This window comes from Rhopilema esculentum, chromosome 3 (assembly GCF_057945365.1).
Source record: "Rhopilema esculentum isolate cy_ngs chromosome 3, ASM5794536v1, whole genome shotgun sequence".
Lineage (NCBI taxonomy): Eukaryota > Metazoa > Cnidaria > Scyphozoa > Rhizostomeae > Rhizostomatidae > Rhopilema > Rhopilema esculentum.
The window spans coordinates 8791426-8812544 of NC_142817.1; the positions used below are offsets into that span (position 1 = coordinate 8791426).

At 36.1% G+C, this 21119-nt stretch overlaps 1 protein-coding gene across 2 annotated transcripts; it reads right to left on the reverse strand.

Annotated features, from left to right (window-relative positions):
- Nucleotides 1–15: 15 nt before the first annotated feature.
- On the reverse strand, nucleotides 16–19635 carry LOC135692594 (serine/threonine-protein kinase TBK1). 2 transcript variants are annotated; one of them, XM_089111407.1, is made up of 24 exons: nucleotides 19524–19635; nucleotides 17203–17299; nucleotides 16943–17083; nucleotides 16109–16235; nucleotides 15696–15786; nucleotides 15149–15242; nucleotides 14645–14707; nucleotides 14243–14337; nucleotides 13630–13864; nucleotides 12669–12733; nucleotides 11023–11152; nucleotides 10114–10183; nucleotides 9391–9452; nucleotides 8469–8560; nucleotides 7954–8043; nucleotides 7677–7729; nucleotides 7362–7396; nucleotides 5632–5741; nucleotides 3721–3794; nucleotides 2797–2836; nucleotides 1897–1995; nucleotides 1309–1411; nucleotides 490–566; nucleotides 16–314 (listed from the first exon to the last, which is right to left on the reverse strand). In XM_089111407.1, exons 2-24 carry the CDS (start codon nucleotides 17293–17295, stop codon nucleotides 200–202), a joined length of 2154 nt encoding a protein of 717 aa, XP_088967533.1. In that variant the 5' UTR covers nucleotides 17296–17299; nucleotides 19524–19635; the 3' UTR covers nucleotides 16–199. The 2 variants fall into 2 exon arrangements, with proteins under 2 accessions (XP_088967533.1, XP_088967540.1); XM_089111414.1 differs by lacking the exon at nucleotides 19524–19635 and adding an exon at nucleotides 17853–19502.
- Nucleotides 19636–21119: the final 1484 nt, after the last annotated feature.

Here is a 21119-nt window from a genome sequence, read left to right on the forward strand (position 1 = left end):
AATTTAAACAGAATATCACCTGAAAAGCTTTTGTCATACGGAAATCAAATCTATTTTTGTCCTATTCTTTTTTTCCTATTCTATACCTAAGATGCATAATTTCATGAAATAAATTTACATTAAGAAAATGATAACTTTCACCGGTAAGGTATTTGATATTTCATCTCTATTATTCTAATGATGTTTCTCGTTTTCTTTCTTATGAGCCACATGTAGATAATTCTTCGAATATCTCTTTTGAACTCATCAACTTCTGGTCGCCTTCTTCAACAAGAACGACAACATCTCGTAGAATTCTCTCCAATGACGAGACCCTAAAACAAATAAGTTACAGTGTTTTATAATTTTTCACTTGAATATATAAAAAAGTTGTCTTAATATAAACAGTACACAGTGAGACCTGGGCTGGAAATATAATTTAGTTTAACCTTTCGAAATAAAGCTGATTAAAACCATATTCTAAAACGAAGTTATGGTGAAGGAACTTACTCAGCTTCAATTTGAACCAACCCTGAATCTGGGTTTCGATTTCGTTCGACAAAAAGTCTCATCTTCTCTGCCGAAATCTGTAAATAAACGAAGCAGAAGTTTTGAAAAGCTGTGTACTGCTAAATGAGCGAAGCAATTTTGGATGACACTCGCAACAAATTTTGTAAGGTTGGTTTACTTTCATTTACCGTACCCAGAAAACAGCGGCGGCTTCTGGGTGAAATATTAGGTTTCATGATGACACTTTTTTGCAAAAACCTTTCTGGAATCTAGTTGTCAAGTCACGTGTTATTAGAGAAAGGGGAGAAGCCAGGAAAAGAAATGACGGTAGTGATGATTGAGAGCAAAATGAGTTATCGATAAAAGTTAAATAGAGTTTATAAAGTTAAAAGTTTGATGAAAAAAGAAAACTGCATATATAATGTGTCATTTTGATATTCTCTTCAGTGGTTTGCATGCCTGGATTCTGATAGCTTCGAAACAAAATTTTTCAAGTCCTATTAACATGTGAACATGGATTGCAGGATTCAGAGTTTCAACCATTACACCAAAATTTTGCATTTCCGTTTACAAAGTCGCATCGTAAGTAAATAAATTCTCGCTTATATCTCGTTCGACGTACATCACGCCGAACTAGCTTGCTAATCAACACCTCAGGTCAGAGCAATGTTTTCGAAAAAAGAAAGAAAGCTCTCGGTTCCCTTACAATATCATTATAAAATAAAAATCTTAGCTTTAAACGCAGTAACAATTCACACATCCAATGGAACTAATGAAACATCTGAAGAAAACAGAATGAGGCAATATCAGTGGTTGTACCTGATCGATCACATGGCAAGCGATCTTCTCGAAGTCATTCGACTCTGCCGCTGCGAGAGTATATCCAATTTTCCCTAAGTCTTGCAATCTGTTTTTGACAGATCTAAAAGCGATATGAAACATTGATCAGTTTAAAAACCAGACTGGAAAATTGACAGCAGGACAGACCTCTTGATCCATTTCAGTCCCAAGAACAAACTTTCGATGTTACGTTCAAGGTTCGCCAAGCACTGCCAGTTAGGATGCGGGGTTTTCAACCTGTTTAATGTGACTGGCAAGGAGGCTGTCACGACACAGCTTCAGAAGTGGCTACTACATCACTCACATTATTATCTTGCAGCATCTTTTACTCAATTAAAAAAAGGTATCTATACAAGAAAAATAGTGCTACAAACCAAAATGATTTCAGTGGAAAAACTAAAGCTGTGTCTTATTCATGATATGTTATCAGGATTCTCATTTCATGAAAACATTTTGCTATCTGGTGAACGAGAATTGCCTTAGTCGTAGGTAAAGCAATCAGAATCAGAAACGTCATCAGAGGAAACGCGTAAACAACGATCATATTGGATAAATGAACGAACTTACAAGAACCAGTTGTCAAATTTCAAGTGGAGATCACGACGGACTATTGAAAGACTTTCGACTCTTTCTTTAACTGTATTGATGCAATCCGATATCTGCTGCCTAAAAAGCGATTTGGCAAAACAAACTTCAGGATTAGGGCTTATGCGAGTAGTAGAGGACTCATCTAAAGAGGGGGGAGGGGGGCGGAGGGGTGTTCTTACCACGACCATATAGCATTTAGAAAAACTTATGCAGGTGATAAATTTAATAGTCAACATTTTATGTCAATTCTATCAGCATCAGAACAAATCCTCACTCTGGACTAGGAATAAAAGGATCATTTAAGGGGCATATAGAGGGATTTATTTGGTAAAGCTAGTTCGGAGGTAGGGGCTTATTGGAAGGGGGGATATTCAAATGGAGGCTTTTTCAAAGGAGGCTTAATCAAAAGGGGAGCGTAATTGAGGTAAAGAAATTAATTCAAAAACTATAGAGGCTTATTCCATGGCATTCACAGCCGTGTTAACAGCCGTGTTTCATCAATGTTAACATCGGTTGAAATCTGAAAGAACTTATTTATGCGAGTTATTTATGCTTTATTACTAAAAATGCTTTATTATTTATGCGTTATTTATGCTTTATTATAGAACTAAAAAGCGAATTATTTATGCTTTATTATCAACTATTATATATTGATTATACATTTGGACATTCATACTTTTAGAAAAATAAATTTTAGGATTCTGAAGAAGAAATTACTGTAACAGAAAGAAAACTGGCCATTATTTCAAGCAGATATGTTCAAATTCTCATAGTTTTCAAGCCAAGGAGAGTTTAGAGCAAAAAACTGTTTTAAATTTCATGTTTTAAATAACACGAATCTATCTGATCGAATAAAGCATAAATGGAGGTTTTACTTACTTTTTGGCAATGTGAATAAGGTCTTCAAGATTTCCGATCCCTGACAGAGAAAAATTGTAGACCAACTTAAATCTTACGCCACAAATTAAACATTACAGAAAAAAAGTATATTATATTAAGTGAATTCTCACAATACGGGAGTGTAAACAGTAAAAGGTCTTAGCCAGGAAGCCAGTGGCACAAACATTTCTGTGGACACTTAGATTCAAATTGGCTTATCTATTGTGTTTGAAAATGCGTAGAATAAGAAAATGCAAACAGCTTCGTACGCTTTACTTTACATTTTCAATAAAGTGCCTAGATGATTACTGAATTTCCGGACATCTTGACTGAGCGATTATTAAGAAGAGCTTTTTTTCAATGTGGCACGTATTGCAAAATTTTGCTCTTGCAAGAAGATTTTAATTTTATTTTTGCTCACCTACTGCAGGCTTTCATGAACATTTACAGGATTAACAAAAAAAAACATGGAGTTAAAATTTAAGCTTTTATTCTTCTTACATATATTTTACATTTGGATATCCAAGTCTTTTATTCGAAGGGGCGTAATCAAGGTTTACGGCACAGAATCAAACAATAAACACAAATACACGAATCCTAATATATTGATCTCTGAATGGAAAAAAAATTGTTGTAATGAATATTGAGGGGGGGGGGGGGGTGTTGTCGATGGAATCGTTATTCAACTGTAAGAAGAAACACTGCAACCAATAATTGAGAATCTTTAAGAATGAACTTAGGTGACCATAGAACTAGGCAACTTTGCAAAGTCTCCATTGTTGAGTTTGAGCCACCACAATTTAGGGAAAAACAACAGAACGAACAAAGTACCAAAAGAAACAATTTTTAGCATTTCAGATTTCAAGAATTGGCGGATATGGTTAATGCTGGGAGGGGGTAGCTACATGTTAAAGAGCAGCCTACCTGGAGCTTTTTCTTTCAAGATATTCATGAAAGTTTCATTGACGTCATTAACCAGTACTTTGATTTCATCAAGCCTGAAAATTTGCATCATCATCATCATCACGAACCTTACTTAATGTTGCTAGACAACAGCTATACAACTAATTAATGGTAACATTAAGCCTCCAACAACTGTAAGTAAATGCAAACATTACTTTTAAAATAACCGAAAATCTAAAACATTAGAACTAATGATGACAAATTATCTATCCTCTCAAATTACCTCTCTCTCCTCTCCAACTACCTCTCCTCTCCAACTATCTCTCCTCTCCAACTACCTCTCCTCTCCAACTACTTCTCCTCTTCAACTACTTCTCCTCTTCAACTACCTCTCCTCTCCAACTACCTCTCCTCTCCAACTACCTCTCCTCTCCAACAACCTCCCCTCCAACTACTTCTCCTCTTCAACTACCTCTCCTCTCCAACTACTTCTCCTCTTCAACTACCTCTCCTCTCCAACTACCTCTCCTCTCAAACTACTTCTCCTCTTCAACTACCTCTCCTCTCCAACTACCTCTCCTCTCCAACTACCTCTCCTCTCCAACTACTTCTCCTCTTCAACTACCTCTCCTCTCCAACTACCTCTCCTCTTCAACTACCTCTCCTCTCCAACTACCTCTCCTCTCCAACTACTTCTCCTCTTCAACTACCTCTCCTCTCCAACTACCTCTCCTCTCCAACTACTTCTCCTCTTCAACTACTTCTCCTCTCCAACTACTTCTCCTCTTCCACTACCTCTCCTCTTCAACTACCTCTTCAACTACTTCACCTCTTCAACTACCTCTCCTCTTCAACTACTTCTCCTCTTCAACTACCTCTCCTCTTCAACTACCTCTCCTCTCCAACTACCTCTCCTCTCCAACAACCTCCCCTCCAACTACTTCTCCTCTTCAACTACCTCTCCTCTCCAACTACCTCTCCTCTCCAACTACCTCTCCTCTCCAACAACCTCCCCTCCAACTACTTCTCCTCTTCAACTACTTCTCCTCTCCAACTACTTCTCCTCTTCAACTACCTCTCCTCTCCAACTACCTCTCCTCTCTGACTACCTCTCCTCACCAACTACTTCTCCTCTCCAACTACTTCTCCTCTTCAACTACCTCTCCTCTCCAACTACCTCTCCTCCCATACTACCTCTCTTTTTTAACTACCTCTCCTCTCCAACTACTTCTCCTCTCCAACTACCTCTCCTCTCCAACTACTTCTCCTCTTCAACTACCTCTCCTCTCCAACTACCTCTTCAACTACTTCTCCTCTTCAACTACCTCTCCTCTTCAACTACCTCTCCTCTCCAACTACCTCTCCTCTCCAACTACTTCTCCTCTCCAACTACTTCTCCTCTTCAACTACCTCTCCTCTCCAACTACCTCTCCTCTCTGACTACCTCTCCTCTCCAACTACCTCTCCTCTCAAACTACTTCTCCTCTCCAACTACTTCTCCTCTTCAACTACCTCTCCTCTCCAACTACCTCTTCAACTACTTCTCCTCTCCAACTACTTCTCCTCTTCAACTACCTCTCCTCTCCAACTACCTCTTCAACTACTTCACCTCTTCAACTACCTCTCCTCTTCAACTACCTCTCCTCTCCAACTACCTCTCCTCTCCAACTACCTCTCCTCTCCAACTACCTCTCCTCTCTGACTACTTCTCCTCTTCAACTACCTCTCTCTCCTCTCCAACTACCTCTCCTCTCTGACTACTTCTTCTCTCCAACTACCTCTCTCTCCTCTCCAACTACCTTTCCTCTTTGACTACCTCTCCTCAAACATTCGACGACATTTTCTCCAAACTTCAAAATGCATTGGTTAGCAGAAACAAAACATAACATTATTCACAATAAAGAGGGGTAAGTAAGACATTTTGCTTGTTACCAATGAAAAGCTTTTGTAAGACTGTAGGTTTCCGGAACACAGCAATTTTCAGCATCCAGGGCCGGTTTTGTACTGCTTAGCAAATTTTGTAGTTGCTCCAAACAATTTCGCTACAAGATTTGAACATAAAGTCAAAACTGCGAAGTGTTCACCAATAAATTGATATTTAAGAAATCATAAAGAAAACTGATATTTAATTTTCAGGAAATATGAGCAAAAACGTTCTAGAAAAGTATCCTAACTTTTTAGCAACACGAATTTCCAGGCAGAGATATAAGATTTGAACAATTTTTTTGCGGTACAGAATTTGAAAATGGCTTTGAAAAAAGCAAACATTTTACAACATACTTAAAGCTTTTTCGTCTGACACTCCTCAGAGCATAAAACGTCAGAATAGGTTCCGAAAAAACACGATGGAAAAATATATACCCAGTTGTGGATCGAAATAGGCCAATCAGAAAAACGCAAGCACAAGACCGGTATAGTTGACCAATCAGTGCCGCGAGCCTAAAGAAAAATTACCAATGGAGTCCAAGAGAGAAAACGAACTCCTTTTGTCTACACAATGGCGGCTTTTTCGTTTTTATGTAGATTGACTCCAAAACTGCTAGATGGAAGGACGACCGGGCTCTGCCAATTATCCGAAACATGTCGTCATTATAGAGTTTTGCACAATCTGGGTTGTCTAAAAGATGTTGACCAATGGCAGAATCACTTGTTTTAACAGTGTTTCTAGACCTACAAGATCGAGGAGGCTGTTCTCTTTGAGGGGCAGTTTTGTTTCGTATGTTGGAAGGAACATGCCCCTCAAAGAGAACAGCCTCCTCGATCTTGTAGGTCTAGAAACACTGTTAAAACAAGTGATTCTGCCATTGGTCAACATCTTTTAGACAACCCAGATTGTGCAAAACTCTATAATGACGACATGTTTCGGATAATTGGCAGAGCCCGGTCGTCCTTCCATCTAGCAGTTTTGGAGTCAATCTACATAAAAACGAAAAAGCCGCCATTGTGTAGACAAAAGGAGTTCGTTTTCTCTCTTGGACTCCATTGGTAATTTTTCTTTAGGCTCGCGGCACTGATTGGTCAACTATACCGGTCTTGTGCTTGCGTTTTTCTGATTGGCCTTTTTCGATCCACAACTGGGTATATATTTTTCCATCGTGTTTTTTCGGAACCTATTCTGACGTTTTATGCTCTGAGGAGTGTCAGACGAAAAAGCTTTAAGATATAAGATTGTTATAAATCTTTCCTTATAAACCTTTTAAATCTAATTTCAATAGGATTTATAAGATAAGATATAACATGAGATAATTAAGATATAACATGATAAAAAAACAAAAAAAAGCGTCAACTTTTTTGAAACAACGGAAATTTTGTGGTAAGAACTGAAAAATAATATATGTGTCCGGAATTCCGGTGAAAAAACAAGAAGCCTCGATCAAAATAATTATCTTGTTCTCACGTGAAACTGTTAAGTATGTGTGCTAATTTAAACTGTATGAGTATTATCAAAAATGATGTCTTGCATCGGCCCAGGGGGCAAACATGACGTCTACCAGTCAAGATACTAATGCGGTCAAACAGTTATTAACCTTGTAGAAAACCAATAAAACAAAAGTAATCGTGTACCACACAAAACCCGGGGGTGTTGTTTGAGAAGGATAAAGACTTTTCTAGACACGGCTACGGACATATGGAGCAAATATGACATATGTTTAAAAATATACCTGGTTATCTGGTAGATATGAATCAGATTGGACTCCTGGGAAAATAGGTGTGAAAAAGAATGAGTAAAGTGTGATTTGAAAGAATCTGCTTCCTCATTTTCAGATTATTCGCGATAGAAGTAAAACTTGGTAAACATTCAACTTTATCAATTAAATTAGATGAAAAAACAAACTAGGATGGAAAATGTAAAAAAACGCAAATGGAATACATATAATATAATTAAACATGCAATAAACTGAAAAAAGCAGCTGACAAGATAAATTGATTGCATCCATTCTATTCAATGTTGACAAAATGCATTTAGCTTTGCATACCATTGACTGTGGGGTGTTGCGCTGTTTTCATGTCGAATAGCTCCTTATTCGCCCTTGAATGAAGTGGAAGCAAGTATCAAATTAAGGTAGATATCGAGCAATGTTTCCCAGTAAACATGTTGCAAACACTGTTACTTTTGATAATATTCCAAATATTTAATGTTTCATAATAAACCACGAATGCTGCTGGTCTGTCAAATATTCTTCCAAACTACATGCTGCAAATGAAATACGAAGACCGATATACGACACAGTTGTCACAACAAAAAGTAAATACCTAAAAACTACTTGATCGATGAGCATTTTTCGTCTATCCAGACTCTTGTGCAGCTCCTTCGTTTGCTTCAGTCTAGTGTTTATGATCGATCTGTATTGAAAACAGAAAGAGTTCAGATTCTTGGATCAAAAATCTAGTTTCATGTATACACTTCCTGTGACACATCGAGCGAGGTGGCTCTAAAAAGTTTACGGACAATACCCAATCAGACCATCAATTATAAAAAGGAATTTTAAAAATATTATGCATTATAAAAGCATAAAACAGTCTTAATGCAACAAGTAATCGAAGTGAAACCCAAAATCTCTACGTTCCCCAGAACAATTTCAGAGTCATGAAACAAACCTGATAAAGAAACATAAAAATTGGTTCGTCATCAATGCATTCCTATAATCCTGGTTTTTTATAACTTAAGTATAATTATGGCGCATAGGACAAAACATGCTATTAGTGAAATCACTAGCTGTTAGAATGGCGAGGGCCACAGAGGTATCAAGCATGAGCACTGTACTCACGATGTGGTATCAAATGCCAGCTGTATTGCCACTGCAGTGTGGTACAGCTCCTCGGCACTGAACTGATAAACAAAGCACATGCTTGCGTATATCTGGAGGAAAAGAACGTGAATAGTCAACATCATGTCGAAGATTCGTTTGTTCGGTCAAAAGAGCCTTACCAGAGAGCTGAGCTAAAATTTGCAAGAAACCCAATCATCAATGGCAGTGTGCACCAGTTCTCCCAGCACAAAACTGCAAAAGCCGTTTCGAATGCTTGAAGGCTTTAAATAAACATTAAGTTGTTACTCGACCGTTTCGGTTAATCAGCAATGAGGTGAAAACAATAGTCCTGATTCTAGCATGGTGATAAATGTGCAGTATTTCATGAATTAATATGGATCACTAAATCTTCTTTGAGTTTCCTACTAGCATGAGAAATAGATTCTTAAAGCAGGCATGTGACATTTATGGAACACTAGATCGACGAGAAAACAAGCTCACATAGAAGTCCAGATACAGGCTTTAACGTCCAGTCTAGATGTTATCAACATACATTAATTATATAAATATACTAAAATGCGTATATTTATAACGGGCTATGCTCGAAACGTCGCTAATTATTTTAAAAAAATTTTCCTGGTACAATGTACTTACATTGATCGTTATTTAAATACATTAATTATGTTGATATAAATGATATATCTCATAAACTTTTGCTTAAATATGTTTTGTAAAAGAATGTTCCTAAAAAGGCGTTCACCAACAGCTACATGGGCAATGAATGAAATGAATGAAATCACAGAAAATTCCTTTGAAGCTTTAACTGCTAAACAAATTGTTGGCTAACTCTGGCAATCAGTCAACAAGCAGAGAGGTTACGGCCTTCAACAAACAAATTATTTATGGATTAACAAATTAACTCGTGCAAATCAACACCAACCTTTAGAATGTCAATATCGTTATCTGATCTTGCTTTTCCGGTGGGAATTTTAGGTAGATTTGCTGCAAAAAAAGAAATTAAGATCTTAATTTGTGATGAACTAAAGACGGGTGTTGGCTGAGCCCTATCAGATGCGCATTATTTCAATGCTTTACCAAAATGTCTCGTTTAAATTAAATCTCTCTGGGTGTAGGCCTACGCTTAACAATCGCTTTAATGAAAAGAAAAATAAAGAACTAACTAGGAAGAGATAATTAATGTCCAGAATATAAAAATAAGGGTGAGAGAGAAATTGAAAAATTAGCTAGCAGAAGTCTTATGTAACAATGTATAGTAGCATTCATCTGAAAGTTAAAAAGATTTGGTGCAACATGCATCAGCAAGAAAATAAAAGAGGGGCTAGGTTAGAGTTTATAACTCTTTCCAAGAAATGGTTTGCAAAAACTGCTAAAAGCTGTTTTATTTTAACAAGGCAAATACTAAAACAAGTTCCTTTACCAAATCAAACTCACTTCTACGAAGCCATAGATGCCGGGGAAAAACGTTAGCTTACTTTGTTCGCATATATTAGTATTGCAAGTGATTTTCTTTGCTTGTTGATTTGCAATTATCTTCACCGTCTTCAGCATGGATCTTTTTAAAAATATTTCTTAAATGAATCAAAGTTAGTGAAACTTTCTCAGGCGCCCTTTAAAAACGAAAATGCATATGTAAACAACATACTTATTTTTCTTTGATATAATTGCGCGTGTGGAGTGGATCTTCCTCCAATGACAATCAAAGGGTTCTCACGCTGCAAGAGCATGATGCGGATTAATATCGAGAAAATATTGTATAAGAATGAAGGGATCTCAACAAAAAGAAGAATAATGAAGAGATATCAAGAATAAGAATAATCAAGACATTAAAAGAAGAATAAGAATGAACCGATTTAAAGTGGAATATTCAAGACAATTAGAGAAGAACAGAAGTACGGGAATTAAAGAAGAAGAATAATGAAATGATTAAATGAATTAGAACAGACGAGACATTACAACAATAAAGATAATTAAAGAAGAGGCATATGGAAAAGATTTAAAGAAGAATAATAATGAAGGGATTTAAAGAAGAACAAAATGAAGAGATTTAGGATATTGAAGGAAATTGATATTGAAGAGATGTGAAGAAGAAAAAATTCAAGACAAGGAAGAAAACTATGGAGAGATTTACAGAAAAAGGGTAATGAAGAAATGTGAAGAAGAAGAACAATAAAGAGATTTAAAGAAGAAGCATAATGAAGGGATTTAAAGAAGAAGAAAACTCAAGACGAAAAAGATCTTCAAGAGGGCATTCTAAGATAAAAACAATAAGAAGGTAGAAAGTAGAAGAATGGCGAAAAGAGCAAAAATAAAAGGTTGTAATAAAAGGATGTTATAAAGGTAGAATATACAAAAGTAATGTCAACTCAAAATATTAGATTTAAGAAAAATGGCAATTGTACAAAGATTGTACTTTTATACCAATATTAATTGGGGGCTAATAATAGAATGCATTGGGGCTGAAAATATATATTCCAAAACTTACAAATCAAGGATGAATAAATTGGGAAATTCATTTGAGCAAAGAATAATTTTGAATACTCTAATAACATACTGATATTTTCGGGAATCCATGTAAAGGGGTGTTTTGACTTGGGTTAAACTCATCATTGGCTAAAAATAGCAGCTGTTCCTCTTCTTTTACGTCAGTGTGGGTCGCAATGCCTTTTTTCAAATCTTCAAACCTAAAGCAAAAGCACAGAAACGAAATTACAACTAACGCAACAGGCATAAGCAAAGATTTTGCTTCATCTAAAAACATACACAACGTATTTCCAAACCAGCAGTCTGGTGAATGAATTCGCTTAGTAAATCCACTATTCGTAGATGGTTTGTTAGGCAAAAGCCTGGGAACCTATAACAAAGCTCTAACAAGAGAAATGATGAAGGGATAAACAAAAGAGAGAGTTAAGATATTTTTTCTCTATTCTAGTGGGTAATAAAGACAGGCTGAGCAAGTCTGGGGAGCAAGAAGAGGGTAAAAGGTACCGAAGTTTACAAGGTATGGGAATGAAGGACGAGATGAAGGACAGTGTTCGTGAATTTGGTAAAAAGACTTGGAAATAGTGAGCACTAGAGTCTTTGTTAGGTTGTAGTGGAGCGGTTGTTAATGAGATGAACGGCTTTGGGTTTTGTCAAGGAGGGGCGAGAATATTTTGGAGCAACACCCAAAATAAGGGAGCAGTACTCCAAAGAAAGGCGGATTTTGAACTTATCAAATTACTAAGAGTTGTGAAAGTGAGAAGAGTCCACTTGATACGTAGAGAAGATACGTAGCATTTGGGCTAAATGTTTAGTAATGGAAGAAATGTCAGATTTCCTATTAAGGTTGGATGATACAGAAAGGCCTAGTTGTAAAAAAGAAGCAGAGGCATCATATTCAATTCAGTACCATTTCGGGAAAAAGAGGAAAGTCAGGGTTGCGTTTACACGAAAAACGCCTGCATGGTTCTAAATTGAATAAACCTAACGCGATTGCCCCACTTATCAATTATTGCCAGGTCATTAATGAGAAGTGAAGCCGAAATATTGCTTGAATGTTAAAGAACGTGAAATGAAACTGTAAAATACTGTAAACTGTAATTGAATATATAATGTTTTGACTAAATATGGATTTTAAAAAAGCCACCATTTTTAGAAATATCAAAACTTTTAGTCTGACAATCTTCAGAGTATAAAATAATTCTGGGAAATTTTCGTTTGGAAGTTTGGAAATATATATACCAAAACTGGGACCGAAATAGGCCAATCAGAAACGCAAGCACACTAATGTAAAGATTTCACAATCAGTGCCGCTTGCCTATAGAAAATATTTTTTTAAGCCATCTTTAAATTTTGTATCACCGAAATTCTTTGCAAGATTTTATATTCTATTAGGACTAAGAGTATATTTGAGAATAGGACGGTTGAATTAAGTGCAAAGGTATCTATGGGTATATATTGTTTATGAATTAACAAACGAGTAAGTTTATTAGCAAAAACTAACATATCATGTAGTAGTTCATGCTATTTATTTTCAAAACAATAACCAAGGCTAAATCAAAAATGTTCTTAAGACACCATAAAATCTAAATTACAATTATATAAGCGATCTCGATACCTTGTAAACAAAGTAAAAGTGAATAAGAAGCAAAGTAAACAAAGAGCTGGTCACAATATAAGGCTATGTTAACTCGACACAGAAAAAAACACATAACTTACTGCTCATCTTTTTTCATGTAGATCTTGTGAAATGTGCTTGAACCCAAAGCAAAAACATCGACCACCTTAAAGGTAAACCAACATGTTATATTATTCGCTGTGCGGATCAAAATGTACACGATAAGACACAAAGATCATTAAACAGTTCAAAGAGTCTGAAAAGGTCCTGGCTTTTAGTGTTAGCAAAAGGATAATTCATCTGAGCTATATCTCAAAAAGCCTCATAAAATAATAATAATAGTCATAAAAATCATTTCATTTTTACACAAGTCAATTTGTCCACTAAACTGGGATCAACCAACGACCTCAAGAGCATAGACAAATAATAATTGGTGTTCAGTACTAAAAAGAAATGATATCGCAAGTAACCAAACAGGTAATGATGTCCTCGTTTGAATGTCACAAATCTAGGAGCCTTACTTTTAAATGAATAAACTATCGGCTATAAATACAAGGAATCAGCTATTTTAAAATTAAAAGAAAATGAATATATAAATAGTGGTTTTATTGGTCTAGGCATATCAGCTCCTTAGTTGATGTAGAAATATTCGGATCAGATTGCTAAAGGAAACCTCAATCAATTTGACCTACCAATTTCCCCTAAATTTCAAATTTTGCCAAAGAACAATGGCAAATAATACAATGATTTAACTTCCTACACTCAAAATTGATAATCGGAGATTAGATCGTCATTTTAGGAATATCTACGAAGCATATATTAATGTTAATTTTTTGTGTTTAAAAATGCTAGACCCCTTATTGAATTGATGCAGGAAAGCAAGTATACAAGCAAGACTAGGATACGTGCATCACATTGGGCCGCACGTATCTTGTGGAAATTGATTATGAATTTCATTCCAAGAAAGCCACGTTTTCTTCGAAATAAAATCCATAAAAAATACATCAGTCACAAAGATGACTTAAAGTCAAAATTAACACAGACTAGCATGAAACTTTGTACCTGTCGAGAGGCGATGTCTTCAACCTTTTTGTGAAATTGTTCAAAACTGATAAGGTCCTCCAAACCCTCTCCACTTGTTTCTAAAAGCTCCTGCAACACTGGCCGCAATAGGACTTTCAAACCCTTTGATATTCTTGTCTCCTCCGGTAGGTCATCATCGTACTCTATACGGCCGCCATTACTTCTTTGTATGCCAGAAATTATTTTCGGGCCCTTTCTACTTATTATCTCGAACCTAAAAGAGGATTTTAAAAATCTTACATTCAAGCAGTCTTTGGTAGAATTCAGAGCCAAAGCAGTTGCTGGATATATGCTGATCAGCCAACGTTGAAATGGTTGCTTGGCCATGCTGGTGTTCTCCATTTCACAACCAACATATTGACAAACTGGCAAAATCTAAGTGATCGAAAACGAAGCAACTGCTTCCTGAAGCCCCAAAAAGAGACGTTTACCTTCAAAATGCTCTCTAGAGGATGCAAAAAATTCAAGCCAGGAAGTTTTTGAGTTTGGCGTCGAGACAAAAATCTCTTTAGGTACTCCGTAACACCACATGACAATATATACAAAACGAATTTACGTATCAAAGGGACATTACGATTGTAAATATACATACATTGTGTCTTTGTTTTGTCTGCCCCCATACGGCCTAAATGGCAGCTGTCCTGTCGCAGCGTGGTAGAATGTGACCCCCATGCTCCACAGATCAACCTACGAGAATGATATCAAAAGCTAAAAAACACAAAAGATAATGATTAATCCGGGAAAACCATTCCGATTCATAAATTAATATCAAAAGCACTAGCTTCCTGAAAAATTTTGAAGGAGGCCAAAGTTCCTGATCACAATCCGATTTTGAGCGCAAAATTTAGTAGAAAGAAGTTGGACGTATTTTTCGAAACGAGAGCGTAAGTTGAATCGATTTTTTCGTTCAAAACAGCCACATTTTTACGGCACGTAAGCTTGTAGCTACTTTTAATCTATCATTTCTTGGTAAATCAATCATGTGGAAACTTACTGCTGCGGTGAATTTTTTGTTGCTAAAATTCTTCATCACTGCCTTTTCGTAAACGTCTGGATGCTAAAAATCAATACAAGGAACAGTTTAAAAAAAAGAGGGCGAAACTTACTAATGGATGTTAGAAAATTTGAACATTGATAACCAATATATTTATTATTTGTTCATGTTCACATATAAAAAAAATTCACAAGAGAATCCATCAGGTGTTTGCGACAAATTAAAAATAAATTATGATCTAAATACACAAATTCTATTGATTTCCAGCCCCTGCCTTTGACACAGCCATTCTGACACAACTCCAAAAGCTCCCTCTGATTGGCAAAACCCAGGTTCATTAACACTGTCTAGCTAACATTACTCAACAGAAGGATGAACAAGTTCTCTTTTGGTATCAAAATATTTGTCAATGAAATTTAATTTTTGTACAATTTTTATCTGCATCTATTCACCTTGTAAAAATCATTCTTCTACAACTTGAATAAGAGTGAAATGTATACTTACCAGGTACTCTTCAGTTCCATATATAGACATAAAACTTTGGTCTGCATTATTTAATTGTCTTGCCGCCCCAAAATCTGTGAGCTTGTAAATTGACCTATTAAATCACAGGAAGAACAATTGGATAATGTTGAATTATTTGCAGAGTCACTCTATAAATATCGCTTAAATTTTCAGCAAGCAAAAATTGGCTCCATTGTTAGATGCATTTCTGAATTGATTTGTTAATTTAATTTGTGGATTTGTATAAATATAAAATATTTATGATTCTGAGTCAATTTTAGCTAAAATAAGGTAATTTTGCAGCAAAATTTTTATCTAAAATTGTAGCCATAGAGAGATGTTGTTGCCTCCATCAAGAAAAAACTTTCCCTGGGCCAATATGAAGTGTTCTTTACTTTGTGTGGCTGGAAGAAAATTATATCGTGAACTCAAAAAAATCTGAATATCTTCAAAAATTAGAAAAAAGCTGTCTTGTCATGTTGATTTAAAATTCAATTTGGTACTTAGCTATCAAATACTGAAAATTTAAAAATTCAAAAATATATACCCTCCAGTTGATGATCGCTTTCGCAAAATATTTCCAGGTTTCACATCCCTATGTACAACATTGTGCTCTCTGAGATACTTCATTCCAGAAGCTAAACAATACAAAAGCAAATAGGATTTGAATACAAATTTATGACTTTGGCAAAAATACTGCTCTTGAAAAGGTAATACAATACAACTTACAGGCTTTTGATATACTTGAACAGGATCAAGCAGACTTTTTGGATATGACCAAGAATGTTTTTCTCCACCAAGTGGAGGGACCACTCAAAGACAACGCAAGAAGATGATGGCGAAGCTAAAAAATTCTTGGTCATATTGCAAATGAATGGTTTTTTCCAATAAAGTTAGCATAAAAAATAAACAAAACAAAAGAACTTCAAATGACAACAGCTTAGTATACTTCCTGCTTACCTACATCCTGTAAAACACATTTGAATTCATCTTCAGACAAGCCATAATAATTCTCTGGAAGTTCAAGAATGTGGTACAAACTTGAATCACACAGCTCCATGATCAACACTGTGGCTTTTGAGCCAACCTGAAAAGCAATTTACCAATGGGTAATTCCATTCCAATTTATCCAGTGTTTTAAAATTTGCAACCCATATTGGAATGAATTTCTACATGTACATAATCTAAAAAAATACTAGAAACTCATCAGTAATAAAAAGGCTTCTCTAATTTGTTGGGCAATGACAAACGATTTTGCCCCAGTATTATATAAAAACAAAAAACAAAAAAGATAAATTCAAAATAGTCAAATATCCTTTCACAAATGAATTCAAATAATTTCTCTCGCATTTAATAAGATTTTTCCTCTGTGGTACAAGAGCCAAATTAAATCCTTTGGAAAAACAAAGCAATCAAAACATCAGCCCAGTTTAAAGTAGAAAAAACAATCAGCTGTACCTAGGTATATTAAAACTACACTGCAACAAGAAAATTTTTGAGCTAGATTTACAAAGGACATGGGAATATCAAAACAAAGGCATAAACAATGCATGAGTGTCCGAATACAAATGCAATTTCAGCCATGTATCAAAGAAATGATGCTAAGGAAATTCAGAGTATTGTGATTCATTGATCTTCTGTCAGAGTATTGTGATCAGAAGTTCTGTCTATTATCCTAAATACAATGCTAGGTAATTTATCGCTGTGGCCCATACAGTTTTGCAGAATTTATTAAATAAATTTACCCCATCCACCTCCAATAGACATTTCCAAATGAGTCAAAACAGCTCTTACCTCAGCCTCTTCAGCAACAAGTGTTACAACATTTTCATGTTGCAATTTTCTCAGCAAGGCAGTTTCCCTCATTCTGATTTGAGATGAGCGCATTTGTACGGACATCATAAAAACTTTTGCTGCATATGGTTTTCCATCTTTCTGCACAAAAAATAAAGAGCTTAAAGATTAATATTTTATGTTGCTTATATTTTGAAGGCTTGATATGTGGACTGTAGATTAGTACAAGTGAATGAAAATAAAAGAAAGTCTTTACTTACCTTGCTTCTGGCAATGTAAACACATCCTGTTGCTCCATGCCCAATGACATCAGCAACAGACCAAACATAATTTGAACTTTGTCTCAATGACATTGTGCTAAAATAAGGGAACATTTTAGCAATTAACAATTATAACAATAGTCTTACAACAAATGAGATTGCTTTGCAGCACAAAAGAAGTTTAGGCACCAAGAGCAAATTAAAATGAGCAGTATTGCTCAGTTTTCTATAGATTTACATTCAAAAAGTATATTATTTTACTTTCAAATGTAAAATCCAGTGCTACAACTGGTCCTGACATGATCTCCCCTAGGGTTCTCTCGGAGCTCAAGGAAGTTGTCGATATACTGGTAGTTAAAATTTTCAACAAATCTTTGACAACTGGTGAAGTGCCTGAAGACTGGAGAGTAGCAGTAGACATGGGTAACATTCATGTTACCACCTGTCTTTAAGAAGGGCAGCCGATTACTAGCTGAGAATTACAGACCTACAAGTCTGACATCCATTGTGTGCAAGATTTTGTAATCCCTAATCTACAAGATCATAGTTGATCACATCTTATCCTTAACATTGCTCTACACATCAAAACATAGTTTTGTATCACACCGATCTTATCTGACCAACCTACTTGAATACATGGAAAAACTAACTTAGTCTTCTTGATCAAGGCCACAACATTGATGTTTTCTATCTTGACTTCTCAAAGGCATTTGCTCATGTACCACATCAGCATCTTCCCTCCAAGATAAAAGCACATGGTATCACTGGACAAATATACTGAATCATGGCTCAATGGGCCAAATCAAAGAGTAGTACTGAACTGGTCGGAGTTGTATTGGGCACTAGTATTTTCTGTCATGCCCCTAAGAAGTGTTCTTGGGCCTCTCCTCTTCATCCTATTCATCAATAATATTGATAAAGCAGTTGATGCTCTCCCCTGTTGCTTGCTAAAGTTTGCCAATGATACAAGCTCTTGTACATCAACTAAGCAATTAGATTGGTCAGAGCTTCACCTTTCAAGACCGTCACATTTTCATCCAGTTATACAAACAGAATGTACGACCTAACTTGGAATATTGTGTTCAGGCCTGGAGTCCATGGCTTGTTCAGGGTATTGATTTACTTGTGAATGTGCAATGACATGCTGCAAATGCTGTATCTGGTCAGCAGGGTACTTATAAAGAAAAATTAAAAATGTTGAACCAACTATCCTTGAAGGCAAGGCGTGCTAGATGGGATCTGATAGAGTCGTTTAAAATCATTAAAGGTATCAACCATGTTGATAGAAAAAAATTCTCACTCTCTGCTGGTACCCACACTCGTGCAACAAGAAGAACAACTAAAATCACAGCAAAAGGTGCAATACCAGCAAAGTTGGGCAACCTTTTAGAACTGTACTAAATGGAAATTTCTTTTAAGTGTGGTAAATCCATAGAATGACCTACCCAACAATTTTAAGAATTTGATATCTGTGAACAGTTTCAAATATGCATATGACAACATATGAACTTGCCATACTTCAACACATCCTTAAAAGACATCACATTTCGCACAATATATACAAAATTGTATTCCTGCAGATAATTTCTTTATATTATATAATATATCTATACATTATTATTCAAGGAAACCCTTGATAAGCCAGGCTGAAGACAAGCTTTACTTAGTCCTGTTATTTACGCTAAAGATATTTATCAATACATATATACAAAAGTTGGAGTAGTATAGTAATAATGCTCATGAGTACAGGATAGTATAGCTTAGAAATCCACCAATGTTATTATTGGGCATCTGCCTTTGGTTGACCATTATGGTGGTCTTACAAAACCCAGGCCTAAAACTAGAGGCCTCCTCGATTAGCCTAGCTACTTACTGAGAGAGCTTCTCCTTGAGAAATTCCCCTGCATACAATTCCTTTAAATTGTTTAGCTGATTCATAAATGGGGGCAAGTTTTGTGGGACAGTTTTTTTCTTGCAAAATCTTTTCTTGTCTAATCTGCATGGTTGTTACTTTCTAGTATTATCAGATTTAGTTGTAATTTCTCTTTGTATTATTTTTTTCTTCCCTCAAATTATGACATATTTATACTGTATGTTATTAATATTTGTTGTTTTTAACTTGCTATTGAATTGTATGATGTAGAATTTTGAAATTAAATGAACTGAAGGCCTAACTGTAAATAAAACTATAACTAAAATTATAACTATAGGCCTAAATCTAACTGGAGGAGCAAGACAGCAAAACGTGACACAAACATCACAAAAACAAAAAAAATATGACTGGCAATGAAGCTCTGAAAATATTATTGAAATAATCTTACCTTTTTGATAATTTTATTCCTATGCGAAAAAGTACGGGGACAAGCTTTTTTTGTCCTCCATTTCCATGTTTCTTTAGAACACCACATAAATAGCACTGACGTCACTTCTCTGAAATAGCGGGAGGAAAGAAGTAATGGAATTGTGGGATATGGTTGTTGTTGGAGGCAATTTTGGGCGAGTGCGCAGTCATGGGAGAGTAGGAGTGCTATAGTTCCTCAAAAAGCACCCAATTTATTGGAAAACCTCAGAAATTTTGACTAGAGGATGCAGGACCTTTCTTCAATATCTCAATTGTGCCAGGGCGCTTTCATACATGCCATACAAGGAAATCGTGCCATCGAACCACGGAAATGGAGCCACTGATTCGGGGGAACATCAGGGATTTCGAGAACAGTAATGCTCTTCGAAAATCGAAAGCACCCTAACCAAATTAGTACTCGTTTACACTCGGGACGCAGATTCAGATTGAGTTTTCGGGGTATCTTGAATTATTTTTCTAGATTTAGACTCCAGAGGATTCTGAACTGAGTGCAGACATGAAGCCTTCGAAAGCGCAAATTGCAGTGCAAACCACTGATCTATATTAAAGATTGGATCGAGCTTCCCATTGTCTTGAAACACCAAAGTTTGAACCCCGTTCATTTTCAAAAGGAAGAGGGCCCCAAACAATAGCGGGAAGCCATTCCTCAAAACCAATACTTCAACGAGATGGATATGCGAGAGCTGCAATGCTATGTGTATGATTGCTGAAAAAGATCAAGGCCAGAGTAGCTGAAAACATTGCTAGGGGTGACAGAGAAGGCCGTCTCCTTGCATGGGCTGTTCTGGGGCCCTCTATTCGGATGGCAACACTCTGGTCACAAAAGAAGCTCGATCCAGTCTTTTTTATAGATCAGTGGTGCAAACAGGCCCGTAGCCAGCGGGTGGCAAGAGTATACCAGCTGTTTGCCACCCGTATAATTTCTCTCCAATTTTCTTAATGGGCTTTTTCGTCGTTTTCATTGGCTTGTCATGACAATTTGAGTCAAGATAACTCTGACGGAAGGAAAATTGTTTACTGATGACTTTTATTACGAGACCCTGATACCTCTATATAAATATGCAGCGTAAATATCTATTGTTCTGGAGAAAACATTCGAGGAGCTTGATGTTTTTTCTCCAAGCAGTGTGCAAGTCATCTCTCGAATGCTTCAAGATGTGAAGTGACCAGAAAGCGAGCTCATCTAGCCGATACTCGTTTTTTACTAATTTCTAAAAGTTGCAGTCACTGTTGGCTTCACATCAACACATAGAGACTTTGAAAAATGCTGCATAAACAAGGATAGATTCCTCTCAGCGAAGTTTTTTGCGGACAGAGAGGGAGAACAATCTTGCATGTCTTGCGTTTTAAAAATGAAATCTTGATGGAATACGTAACAATTAAAATTTTTCTAGCTGATTAGAAATTAAGAGGAAAAAAGTTGTTTTATTTCTGAAGACATTTTACAACTTTTTTGCTTCTTTGTTTCCACTAACTCTCCGCACCCCGCTCCCCTCCCTACACAAAACTTCACTTTAAACTTCGCCTGAATTTGCCACCCCTACGCCAAAGGCCT

What these genes read in the sequence shown, in the direction of transcription:
- LOC135692594 (XM_089111407.1), bottom strand. Translation starts at nt 17,295, where the DNA reads ATGTCATTGAGACAAAGTTCAAATTATGTTTGGTCTGTTGCTGATGTC. An exon ending in TTTACATTGCCAGAAGCAAG is followed by an intron (nt 17,084 to 17,202) that starts GTAAGTAAAGAC and finishes TTTTTTGTGCAG; the next exon opens with AAAGATGGAAAACCATATGC. An exon ending in AAGCGATCATCAACTGGAGG is followed by an intron (nt 15,243 to 15,695) that starts GTATATATTTTT and finishes GTGATTTAATAG; the next exon opens with GTCAATTTACAAGCTCACAG.